Raw genomic sequence first — 13,483 nt, 5'->3', positions numbered from 1 at the left:
CCTTCAAAAAAAAAAAGGCAAAAGATTTGTTGAAATGCACTATGTTAAAAGCAATATTAAAACCAGGCAGAAATTGCCTCCTGTCAGCCCCATTTGTTTTTTCTAGAGTATAAACCAGTAACTGCTTGCTTACTTTATTGCAGCACAGAAGTCTAAAGGTATTGCCTGCCTAGTGGCAGATAAAATTATTTTGATAGTGGGAAGCTAGCAGAACAAAGCATACATCGCTTTCCTACAACAACAGTGAATCAGAAGGGGATTTCAAATCTTTATGAGTAACTTTATTTCATATCAACAGATTCCAGCATTGGGACAACTGCACTGAACTGCCATGCAAGCACATGAGTTGTTTAGACACCTACGAATGCCAGAGCTGGGGGACGTCAGACAGTATGTGCGCACCCTTCCAACGAATACGCTGATGGGCTTCGGTGCTTTTGCAGCCCTCACTACCTACTGGTATGCAACAAGACCGAAAGCACTAAAACCACCATGTGACTTAGCAATGCAATCTGTGGAAGTAGAGGTAAGTGTCACTTAATGGATGCTGTCCTTCACTGAATTTTGAAGCCTAAAGGCATCGTTGAAAGAGACACCAAACACTGATTACATAAGAGTGTTTCTAAACTTCTAGTGGGAGGGGGAATACATTTCAGGGTGTGTTTTGCTGTTGTGTTTTGGTTTTTTTTTTGTTTTTGTGTTTGTTTGGTTTTTTTTTTTTAATATGCCTTGAACTCAGTTTTTAGGCTTTCTGAATTTGAAAACCAATTTGAGGGTTGAGGTCATTGTGATGACCTCCCAGCTGGCATGGGAGAAAAGACTGTGCTGAGAAAAAGACTGAGCTTCTGATCTGACTGATGGGAGGAAACTTGTGAATGTTAGAATTGGCACAGTGTAGTTTTCAATTCCTGGACGTGTGCTTAGGTGATGACCTGTTAAATTAGGTCTTGGGGTCAGAGTATGTATACTGGTGTATACCAATTAGACTAATACTTTTTTGTATAATATTTAGTTTATAATAGCTGACAGATGAGACTTTATTGGGTTACAAGCTTGAAGAGAGTACTAACTGTCCTCAAATGATCTGTGGAAAGATATTAGTCCTGCCAAGAGATCACAGCCATAAAGTAAGTTGAAATTAAAGCAACCACCTGCTAAACTCTGGACATCTAGCTTAGCTTTTGTTTTATGCTTTTTAGAGGCAGACAGTTGCTGTTAGGTGATAGGTTTTTCAGTAATGAAGTCAAATATGGAAACAGTCTGACAGGGAGGAACTGTTGCTTAGAAGCAAATATAGGAAACCCTAGCCATGTAATCAGTTGCCTAAGCAGCAGTTTATCAATTTCCTTGTTAACTACAGAATCAAGATTTTTTTTTTTTTAACCACATTTAATTCTTTCAAGAGTGCCTTTATTTGTTCAGGGTAGATAAAGTGTTTCTGTTTTTGAAGGAAGGAGACAACTTTGAAAGGTTGTGATCTTCAAGGGAGATACTTACAAAATGTAGGATTGTAAGGCTGCCAGTTTCTTACACTACTCTTGATAGTCAGAAACTACCATTATAGAATTTTATATATATATATATACTTGCAACTGAAGTCTCCCTTTTAAAGCACATTCTTCTGTGTGGATAGACTGCATCCTGTTGTCCTGTATCAAGTGCAGTTAACGTGGCTGCTTATTGTGCTTAGGAGTAGCTGTGACTACAAACTGATATAAACAAATGTGACAGAGCAGTTTGAAACTTACAGTAGGAAAACTTTCATGAACTCTAGCAAAGCAAACTCCTTCTATAGCCTTAAACCAGGCACTTTCTTTGCAATGTTTCATAATACTGAAATTGAAGAATGAAGCATTAGCTGGCCTCTCCATTCAAAAGTTTAGTACCACTTACTTCCTAATCTTTTGAGTATCGTATACAGTAAACTTACTGACATGTCATGTTACTATAACAAGTAATGGTCTGCTATTAGAATTACACAAAGGAGGGGAAAAAAATGCGCTGGCAATATGATAATTGTCAAAAATATCTCTTCTCAAGGAACATGCATAGAGTAAGGATCCAGAGGTTAGATCTTACTTCCCTTAGTGAGCTTTCCCAGTCCTGACAGCAGTCACTTTGTGGGTGAAATAGTCTTGTAGAGCAGCATGTTTTGGTGGCTGGAATAAACTAGCAGTGAAAGCTTTCCAGCTGTGGAGAGCCTCACTAGTCAGTATAGATTTCAGCAGATTTGGGAGGCTTTGCACTGGAAGATAGTAAAATAGTGGCTCTTAACTGGCCAGAACACAGGTGACAAATGCTTATTTACTTGTTAACTGAGACTGCTATCAAGAGTCTCTCCTGTTACATCTTCAAGCTAAATTGCTTGGCACTGCTGGGTTCTGGGATTGAAATAATTGTTCAGCAGTATGAGACTTCACTAAACTACTTAATGCATCATTGACCAATATTGTACTAATTGACATCAGTTTTCTGATCATAGCGAGATAGGTGTAACAGCATTATTTTTTCATTGCATGTTCAGAAAATACATTTTAATAGCAAGATAGAATAGTAGTAAAACTTAAGTGAAAAACAGCTGAGTATGTTAGTATGTCTTGGTGATAAAAGAGCTCAAACTTAGAGAACATGTTGAAATGACCAAGATCGATCCCCTTTTGTGTATTGGCAGTTCAGATACAGCCCTTAATGTAATGTTGTAAACTGTATCAAACTGTAATCAAATGAGAATGTGTTTTGAAGCAAGTTTCAAGTGTCTCTTAGAATTGTATGTTTATAACAAGAGTGTAATACAGTGCTTGGGATTCAGTTTCTCACTAAATCTTGTTTAGAATTTCACTTCACTTAACACATATATAAGATGATGGAGTAAGATGGATTGTCACTTTCACAGAAGAAAAATATCAAATACTGCTCTAAATTTATGTCTCTATTTTTTCTGGCTAAGCAATACAATAGCAATGTGCTCCAAAAATGACATGGCAGAAGGAAATTCCTGTTCTCTACTGTTTTAATATCTAATCTACCTGTTCGTTAATGATGATAATTTTGAACTATAAATAAGCTTCTGCTTAATTGTTATGTGTGACTTATTTCCTTGGCCTCTAACAAAGTTAAATGAAGTCAGTGACTGGAGTAGGGTTTCTACATGTTCTGATAATAAATCTTCATAACTTCATATGGGAGGGAAAAGATCCTATTTACTGCTGTTCCAGGTCACTTCCCATCTCTAGAAAGCTTTGATTTGGTAGGCCAGCACCCAGTGACCCGATTTAACTATCACCAAGTGAGCATAAAGCGTGCACACTTGGTTGAATATCAGTACAAAGAGTTACTGAAAGTATCAGCTCCTCTAGAGTAGATGCCACAATTAAGAGATGTGTGATCTTTCACGTACGCATACTACAATTACATTTCACTGAAATAATCCATCTTGCCTTCAGAGCTACCAACCTGATCTCTCTTCAGGGGAACTTCTCAGAGGTATAGGTGAAAATCTTTCAGGAACTGCTTGAATCCCTTGTCTGCAGGAAAGGAGATGAGATTAATAAAGAGTAATTCTAAATAAAGTCTGGCTAGTGTGAGGCTCATGCTATACTCAATCATGCACTACATTGTTAAGAACTTCAGTGCTACAGTAATGGTTGAAATAGGGCATTAGTCCTGCGTTTTGCAAAGCCTGTACACCTTTAATGTCTGTAATTGCAGGCACATCTGGATCTGTCTGCCTGTAGGTTGCTTTTTCCATTGGTGACTGAAGGCTGAACAGCTTTGCCTGTGATTTGAGTGCAGGTGTATGACTGTCAAATATATTAAAACTTGCTTTAAAAACCCAAATGCTTCTGTTTGGCTCAAGTTCTGCTAAAGCATATAGAAATGTAGCATATAAATAAACAGTAGGATGTCAGCATTTTCTAGTAGTAAGAGTTTGGATTTGTGACTCTGGCTTTATTTTATTTTTTTTCCCTTGAGAAAAGACATTCAAAGAGAGAGAGGTATTCAACTCATGAAAACTTGTAAACCTACTTGCCTTCTCCTGATACATTACCAGAACTCTAGCTTGCCATGTCTTTCAAGAATCACTTGATTAGACCTGTGCTTGTCTCCCTATTAAGTGACCGATTTTTAGCTACTGTGTGCTTAACTAGAGATTAGCACGCTTAAAATTATGTGACTGATTTGAAAACTGTAGTTTATACTACTTGCTGCTCAGAACGTGCAAGTTGGTGACCTAAGCACCACTTACTGGTGTACTTTCCTTCTCAGGAAAATGGAAATGGAGTCTCTTGCCTCTGAGGCATGATATAGCCAACAGTGTGTTTTGACATTACTGCTAATCCTTAGCAGGCTATGTCAACAAGTAGGACATCCAAGGCTTGAACAAAAGCAGTTCTCACGTGGCCCAAGTAGGCCTTGATAGAGTAATATACACCTTTGCAGAATAAATCTGTTTCCTTTAGTTGCTGCTATTCTGAACAAATGCCAAAGTTTTACTTAATGTCCAGCACTTGCTGTGTAATGGGTAGATTTCCTGCAACTCCCTGAGCTGCTGGAAGGGCTGCCTTATGTGAGTTACCAAAGGCTGTTCTTGCATTAATAAGATTTTATTGCCTAGCTCCTTAAGAATGTTTTGGTGAAAGTGGCAACCCTTTTGAGTGCTTACCTTTCTACTAGCCAGATCTGTTTGATCCCATTCAAATAAATTGTGTGAAATCAGCCAAACATTCCAGTGCTGAGATTCAGATGTTTGGTCATTGTAATGGCCAGTGATTTATTTTTTTTTATTTTTTTTTTTTTCAAAAAGTTTGCTGCAAACAGAATTCTGGATAAGGACCCATTTGGACAGGCTCTTAGAGTAGCAAGAACTACTATTTTCAGGCAAAGTGTAGACCAATGCTTGTAGATACACTCAAGCTGAGGTCTAAATGATCTTCAGTATATCCAGGTGTATTTCACTGCATGTCTGAAGAGTAACAGTGAACTCCTGATGGCCTTCATACAAAGAGCTGGGTGTTTTTCAGTAAAGCTCTAACTCTAGGGCTGCTGAAGATTCAGTTAATTTCACTTTGGGGAAAAAGAGTAAAGTAAGCAGAACCATAAGTTGGTTACGTTTCCCTTTACTAAAAAAAAAAACACTAAAAGTGATGGGGTCTTTTCAATAGTAGTCTGTTTTTTGGTTTTTTTTTTTCAGAATAGTGCAGTCAGTCTTGTATCTGAGCAGTGTCTGTCTGATAAGTCTTATTCTCAAACTTGGTTAGTGCCTCAGGCACTGCAAAAACTGCTTTTGTGGTGCTGAGTAATAGAGCATGTAAACAAAACAGGAGTAGCTCAGAGGAGAAAACAAATATTTCTTGACTGTTGCTAAGGAATGGCTTTGGATATGACATTTCACCTGATGCAGGAATTGTAGCACAGCAAACATGGTACTGATGCATTGCACTTGTTGACATTACCTGTGACTGTGGTTACAAACTACATTGTGTGATCTTCCTCAGGTTAGCTCCGGAGGTGGTAAAATTGGGAGAATCTAGAAGCTGACCCTGCTTATCCAAGATCTGTGAAACCAGCACAATAAAGCAAGCAGCCTTGCTTTTCTTTCCAGGCAGAGACATGTACTAGTGTTCTGTTCATTTCCTACAGAGTAGATGTTGGTCTGAGTGCAAGTATGCTCTTGAATTTCTAATGTTGTGAATTTTTAGAGGTAAGCCAGTCATTAACTTGTTCTGGGTCATGTTCACAGTGAACATTTCTGCTTGCTGTCAAAGGAGTGGCAAGCACTGCATTACACATAGTGTTTTGCTAAAACAAGTTAGACTTGTTTGAGTGTTAACATTTTTTTCCTCTCTGATGTGCCTTTAATGTGCTATCTCCTTTCCGTGGACGTAGGCAATATGACATCTGCAGATAAACCTGTGTTTATCTAGTTAATACATGAACAGATGCTCTCTCGTCTTCCAGGGTACTTTGAAAACAGGAAAATAAACCAATGGTTGGGAAGAGCCTATGATTGCATATGAATGGGTTTTTGATATTTTTGATGATGGCACGAGTCAGGCACAGATTTAGTTAGTCCAGGATTTGACTTTGTGAAAGAGCCAGGAGTTAACTACAACCACTGATAGATAGAATATTACACAATGTTTACCCAAGCCCCTCTGTTTAACCAGCTAGACTTTTCCTGCTAAGAACTTGCTTGTAGGTGTCAGTCATAGCAGGACTAATAAATGTGTCCCAATAGTACTTGCATAATTGCAATTTGTGAAACTTGATTGATATAAAATGAGATTATTTAATCTGTCACTCTAAAGAGGGCTATATTAAAACTTTGAACTATTAAGTTATTGTATTGACTTCCACTTGTAGCCTATATAAATGCTCACCTGCTGAAAAATGGTGACTTTAATTGTCAGGGTAGTATTGTCTTGATTGCCTCTAACTAGATCAGGAGAAAACCTTTTTTGTAAGATGGAACTTTAAATTGGATTAAAGGACTCAGTTTCTGTCTGGTACAGAGTATTTTACTTATGAGAACACTTGGTTAGGGTATTGTTGACCACCCTTAAAACAACTTAGGTTTTGAAACCACAGTTTGAAGTGTGATTATGTTTTTCTAATCTTAATTAGAAAAGTAGATTAGGATCTCAACATTAGTATTGTATCTAGAGAGCTCTAAGACTGGAGTGATTTAGAAAGCTTGATGGAATTAATTATGCTATATACTGCAATAGAGTAAAACACTTTTGAAGAAAAACTCTGTGTCTAGTAAGGAGTGTCAAAGGGCATTTTGTCATTTTCATTTGTTCTGTGCTATCATAGATAGCTGAGGAATAAGACTTTGCCTGGCAGTTTTTAATAATGCAGGGAGCAGCCTGACTATTTAAACAATGTCCTGGGCAGCCTTGCTGGTATCTCACCTGGTGGTGACAAGAAGTTCTCTCAGGCAGAACTTGCCAAGGCTTACGACGAAACTTAATGGATGAGGTGTTTTTATTCCTTCAGGGAATTCCTGTTCATTTATAACCAACCAAGTGTGTCTGACCTTTTAAATTGGTTTTCTTAGGGTGGTGAGCATGCTCGAAGGTCCTCTCTTCTTAACAGTGATGAACCGTTGATTTACTACTATGATGATGTGAGAACAGCTTATGATATCTTCCAAAGGGGTGTGCAAGTATCAAGTAAGTTTAATTTCAAAGATAATTTTTTCAACAATATGTCAGGACTAAAGGCCTGGGCTCCTTTGAAGTGCAGTGGGGGATAGGGGATGTCTGCCTAGCAATATGATAAATCTATTGGGTGTGAGCTTTTTTGAAGGCAAATTTAACTGTCACCTCTTGTGAAGCAGAGCTGTATGAATAAAGTCACTGCTGAGTTCCTTAGCTTAAACCAACATTGTTGCCCCTGTGTCCTTCCCCAACTTTCCTCCCTGCCCCCCCCTCCAATTTTGTATTCTGAAGGCATCTGCAAATAATCTAGAAGCTTAACACTGAGAGTGTAAGTTAAGTGTGGTGTCAGGACAGAGGAGATGGGAATTAAATTTTGAGTAACTTTTGATTATCGTTTTTAGATAATGGTCCGTGTCTAGGTGTTAGAAAACCAAACCAGCCATATGAGTGGATCTCCTATAAAGAGGTAAGTAGTCTCTCTAACTTCATGCTAGACCTGCTTTTGCTTGCTGAGACCATTGATACAACATTCAGTAATGTGATACAACAAATCTTAATTATAGTTGTTTGAAAGTAGTAGCAGACTATTACAGAAAGGTTCTAGTTCCTATTAGAGTATCTTAAAGGAACAATCTCAAATATGTGCAAGAGGGAGAAGAGAATCTCTTAGTTGGTTTATTAACGGTTTTATTTCGGAATCTTTTTGGGTTATCTTGGCGGCTTTTAGCATCTCACTGCTGAATTGTTTAGAACTTGGGATACTGCCTCTGAAAGGTTGCAGCTGTGTAGTAGTAGTCAGGGACACAGACTGCAACTGCTTTAGGTGCTTGCTTCCGAGAGGCTCACTTTACACTAGGAAAAGTCCTATCTACAGGTGATGCTACTTGTACCTCTTGACAGCTTGTCTCCACAGTGCTGGAGGATGGTTGTACAGTGTTAACAGATATGTTTTTAACTAGTAGCATGCTCCTTCGTGATTACTAAAAGTCACTTAAGCAAATCTTTAACAGCTGTGCACTTTTAGATTGTTCCTGACAACTGTCCTCAAACTTGCATAGACCTTGCCTATTGCATCCTGTTAAGATCATTAAACATCTTTTACATGTAGCAGACCTCACTTTTTCCAAGGTGCAGGGCACTTGTTAGGTGCAACCTCTTCAATAAAGCTTTGCTGTTTGAGTCACGTGACTAACATGGATTCAGGTCATGTGCTATATGGAAAGAACTTAGAAAAATTGCCTTCCCAAGCTTCGTTTATAGAACTAGCTGGGTTTTGTCTCCTTATTCTCCTGCTTTTGGAAGGGAGAAATGCTGTTCCCAAAGGCAATGAATGAAGCAGAAGGATGACATGTGACTGAGCAGAAATATAATGCTGAATCATTCCAGAGTCACTTGTGGGGTTTAATATAGGTACAACAAAACAACCTTTTCTGTGTACGTGAGCTTAACATTTAAACTTACACTTAACACTTTCAAGTCCAACTGGATTAAAGGTCTCTTCTGCTGCGTATTGAGTGCAAGTGTGATATCTACAATCAGTGCAGTGTAATGGCAGTGCAATGCTTAGGTTGTCAGTCACAGAGGACATCCAAAATAGCCTAGAAAACTTCTGCCTACTTCATACCAGTTATTTGACTTCTTGTAAATAAGATAAAATAATGTTGAGGGGTGTATATTGATGAGCTTGCTCTTGATTATTTCTGTCTTCTCTCTTTCTTTTTGACCCTCCAGGTTTCAGATAGAGCCGAGTGCGTGGGTTCTGCATTACTCCACCGAGGCTTCAAACCATCTCACGTTCAATATATAGGAATTTTTTCACAAAACAGACCTGAGGTAATTTAATTAACAGTGTGTGTATTGGTGGTCTAGCCTTTATTGAAATGGCCCCCTTATATCTGTTGCTTTTTGGCAGTGTACTGAGCTTCCCTACTAAGAGTCCATTTGGCATTGGGAAAAGGCTAAAGGCCTAGATCCACAAGCCATAGACATGGCTCCTTTAGCTAAGAACCAAAACTGATAATTGACACAACTGTTAGTATCTTATATTTGTTTTTTAGCTCCCAGAGCTGAATGCAGAAGGCTGGAGAGCAGGAAGAGAATCAGGGAATCCAGAAGAACTGATTTAATTTTGTTTTCTTTCCAGTTTATAAAGGAGGGTGGTTTAATGGGAAGCTAATGTAGTACTTAGTGAACGTAATCACTGTTTGCTTTCTCTTAAAAAGTGATATTGGAATTACAAGGTAATTGAAACTGGTTGGAAGTAACAAGTGTTTGAACACTTCAAACTCCAAAAAAACGCTTAATAATTATATATTTGGGGAAACAGAAGATGGCTAAAGGTGATAGTTCTATGTCTGACAGAGGCCCTGGGAACAAAGATTCTGGGAGGGAGAACTACTGACAAAGGCAAACAAATTGCAGTCTAATAAAGGGGCAGAAAGACTAATGAAAGTGACATAATTAAAGAAGATCACCTGACAAAGCAAAATGATGTTACAAACCTGACACAACTATAGGGATACTTAGATGGATTTCCTAATCCACTTTAACACAGAAGTGGTTCTAGAATGCCATTTTTAAAAATAATTTTGAAATATTCAGTAAAAACTTATTATCTAGACTTGTTTATTAAATCTATTTAATAGGACTGAATTTCTCTAACCGATGTTTATGTGCTTAGTAGCTTGAGCTGGTACTTGCTGCTTTAAGCTAGTTCAAGCCAAACCTGTGTTAAGACAGGGGATTGGTTCTCAAGTTTAGTCAAAAATACACTGTATGTCTTGATTAAATACTCCCAGCTGGATGCCATTATCTAGAGCCATCTACAGTGTTGACAGGTTAGAAGTTATATAAGTGTCTTGGTTGTGCTGGACAACAGCTTGCTGTTGGATCTCTTCTGATTTCAGTTTGTCACTGAGCCTTCCTTGCTGTCATTAAAATGCAAGCTGTGTGACAGGAGACCTTGACCTCCTTCCTCCTCTCTCAACGTACACACAAAACCTCCTTAACTCTTGCCTTATGCAGATAAAGAAACACTTTTCCCAGACTCCTAAATCTGCAGTAGTTTGCTGCTTGGATTTTCCTGCTGAAATACTGATTCTAACAGCTACAGTTTTATTTCTGTAGCATGAAAGGCTGGGATGTCTCCAACTAGGAAGCTGTTAAATGATATGGTGTTACAGACTCTTCAGTTCAGTCTCCTGTGCTTATAACACTATGAACTGGAAGGAAAACAGGGAGCCAGATGTTAGCATTGTGCCAGTTTGTGAACTGTTTCTCTGTAGACCTTTGGGTGCAAAGTCTCTGACTGCTGGGTCAGTGGATTTTCTGAAGGAGAGCACAGTAGCGTGGTCTGCTCTTGGATCATAGACAAAATGTGCTCCAGCAGGCTTTGAGTTGGGTCAGGAATAAGCTGGAAAGACTTGTTTAAACCAGCAATTTTAAATCTGGGATTTTCCCTGCTGAAAACTACTGGATGGGTATTGTGACATCCCCAGTACAGTCACTAATTCAGCCAGGAGATTACATGAAGTTTTTTTGTGTGAAATGATTCACGTTTGTCACTTCAGGGGAAAAACTGCTGGGGAAATCCCCTAATGCGAAAAATCCTAGCATGTTACTTGCTTAAATGTTCACTAAAAAACCCTAAACTTCTATCTATAAATAGCAATATTACTTTCTCTTTTAGTAACTGCAAAACAGATGATCTCCTGTAAGCAAGGAAGTTGTGTTTTGGATTGAGAAAACAGGACAGTGAAATACAGTGTCCTGTAATAGAAGATCAGAACCATGTCAGGAAACAAATTGAAACTTTCAGACTGCTCTCTGTATTTGGTACTAGTTACTGCTTGGGCTTTAAGAGAACTCAAGTGTCACGAGTTTGTATATATATTTAAATACTCTTAACTTCAGAAGCTAAAATGGAAGAGAAATGTCTTGATAGTCCAGAAAATAAAGATGCTGGTTGATGACACAACATCAATACTACAAGTATTGAGAATGATGGTGTGCAAGAGTTGTTGGAGACTGCAACAGGAAGCTTTTAACAGTGTGTGGCTTCTGAAGTCTAGTGTAATAGTTATTTTAACAGGGTGGGAGTCTACTAAACTTCAGGCAGCTGAACAGCAGCACAGCTGCCCCTTTGTTACATGCACAGGTAGATGCTATCTAGGAAGAACTCTTCAGTGGACCCTTTCATGGCTGGTATAGGTGTGCCTGCTTAGACTTAACAGCATGTCTAATGTCTGCATGAAAGTCTAGTTACCTGTTAGCTGGCCTTGTACTAGTTTTATAAGAAGTCTCTTTTTGGATAAGAGTGGTACAAATTACCTATGCATAAATGCTTTCAGAAACTCTGTCTAAGGCTGTTTCAATCAGTAGAGAACTTACTTTAGGAAACTTGCCCATAATAAATAGTTTGTAAACTGAGATTTAGCAACTTTGTTAACAAAATAACCTGGAATAACCAGCTGAATGGTATTTAAACTTGTCATCATATGGGGGTGAGGTAACTGGCTAGTGTCCTGCAAAAACACTGGAAAGTGTGACAAAGTTTGAGGGCGGGGCAGGGAAACCAGCACACTTATTAATGCAATCCCAGTTGAATTGTAAATTCTGATAACTTTTAAAGATGCATGTTTTGTTCCTGTAACTGTAACTGACTAAACGTACCATGTCTGAGAATTTTTTTTATTGCTCTTCTTTGATGGGGAAAAACTGAAATGTTCCCGTTCCACTGGCTTCTTCATGTGTCTGGAGGCTCCCATTTCAGGAGTTGCATGCTACCCTGTATTTTGATGTAGCTAGTTGTTTACAAACTATACCCAAATAGCTACTATCCAGAAAAATAATTGCATGACTATTTTGCCTTGATAGTACCTTGGATGAAATTGGGCTGGCTGTAAAGCATTGTCAGCTTGCATCACACACAATGAGACTGTGATAGCCGTTATGTTTAGAGTACTGCACTTGTTAGCAGGCAAATCCTTCTTATTGCAGTGTGTAGGGATGTAATTGCATTTTTATAGAAGTCTTCAGATTAGATTCCTTTAAAGAAGAATGGTTAGTCTTGAGACATGCTGAAAAACTTTCTGGAGCTGGCTCTCCAAAGGACTTCTAGTGTAACTGCATATGTTGCATGTCTGGCCATCAGATGAGAGGCAGATAATGTAGAGGTAAGAATATTTTGCGTATGTAAACTTAACGTATGTCAAGAGATGAGCAAGTCCTTCACTGATTCATGTACCATGGCAATACAGAATGTTGAAGGCTTTGGCTACCTTGATGACCTGAAACCAGGAAAAAAATTTTATTCTTACTCAGTCCCTTTCTGTTAATAGGCAAACTAAGGAGACAGTTAAATGTTTTTTCAAAAGTACTTAAAATTACTCTTAGGGGCAGAGTTGAATTCTATTGGATTGGATTCTTTCCCATAGCTCTTTATGGTTTATTTTTTCTTTCCTCCTTCCACAGATAAAAATGTAGTATGTCTTCAAAGTAAACAATGATACAAACTGCCACTTATTTTTAGAAAGACTAGTCCAAATGAGCTCTGTCCTCTTAGCTTCCGTGTCAGAATCTAAGTATGAGTCTTTCTTGGAGGTCTGTTATGATAAACAAACACATAATGACTTGCATCTCTTCTTTTTGTGCAGTGGGTTATCATAGAACAGGGATGCTATGCATTCTCCATGGTGGTGGTGCCACTCTATGATACACTGGGCAATGAAGCAATTACGTACATTGTGAACAAAGGTAGGAAACTTTATGTAGTTTAGCAATTGAATGTATGATGGCAGAGCTGATTGAGGGCAGTCTGTAGCCTTCTTCAGAAGAGTTTTCCATTAATGTGTTCTGAAGTATGTATGGATCTAGTCTAAAGTCAACCTGTCATTGATAATGTTCTCTTTCATCAGCTGACTTGTCTTTGGTTTTCTGTGACAAACCTGACAAGGCCAAACTTCTGCTAACCAGTGTGGAAAAGGGAGAAACTCCAATACTCAACACCATTGTTATAATGGAGTCTTTTGGCATGGATCTTGTGGAACGTGGCAAAAAGTGTGGGGTGGAAGTCTTCAGCATGAGAGAAATAGAGGTAAGCACGCATAACCTACTGTACTGCTTTCATCCCACTTGTGGAGGAAGAAGGCTATGTCTGTTGAACAGATTTTAGGACTGTGAGCAAAACATGTGTATTAGTTTCTAAGTACTTGGTTATCTCTTGGAGTGAAATTTACACCAAAAAATATTTTTAAAAATAGAAGCAAAACAACTTGCTAGTAGTATTTCACAATGCTCAAAACATAAAAGCGTATATTCCA

General features: G+C 38.4%; 1 protein-coding gene across 1 annotated transcript in view; it reads left to right on the top strand.

Moving 5' to 3' along the window:
• Window positions 1-302: 302 nt before the first annotated feature.
• Window positions 303-13,483, top strand: part of ACSL1 (acyl-CoA synthetase long chain family member 1) — a 29,142-nt gene continuing 15,961 nt past the window's right edge. The window contains exons 1-6 of the mRNA XM_010129645.2: window positions 303-526; window positions 7,061-7,175; window positions 7,565-7,629; window positions 8,895-8,996; window positions 12,818-12,917; window positions 13,079-13,257. Of these exons, the coding sequence (XP_010127947.2) occupies window positions 332-526; window positions 7,061-7,175; window positions 7,565-7,629; window positions 8,895-8,996; window positions 12,818-12,917; window positions 13,079-13,257 (756 nt within the window). The 5' untranslated portion in view covers window positions 303-331. The remainder of the gene's footprint in view (window positions 527-7,060; window positions 7,176-7,564; window positions 7,630-8,894; window positions 8,997-12,817; window positions 12,918-13,078; window positions 13,258-13,483) is intronic.

This window comes from Chlamydotis macqueenii, chromosome 4, assembly GCF_036417535.1.
Source record: "Chlamydotis macqueenii isolate bChlMac1 chromosome 4, bChlMac1.mat, whole genome shotgun sequence".
Lineage (NCBI taxonomy): Eukaryota > Metazoa > Chordata > Aves > Otidiformes > Otididae > Chlamydotis > Chlamydotis macqueenii.
The sequence above is the reverse complement of the archived record's forward strand: the minus strand, read 5'-3'. Positions and strand labels throughout refer to the sequence as shown.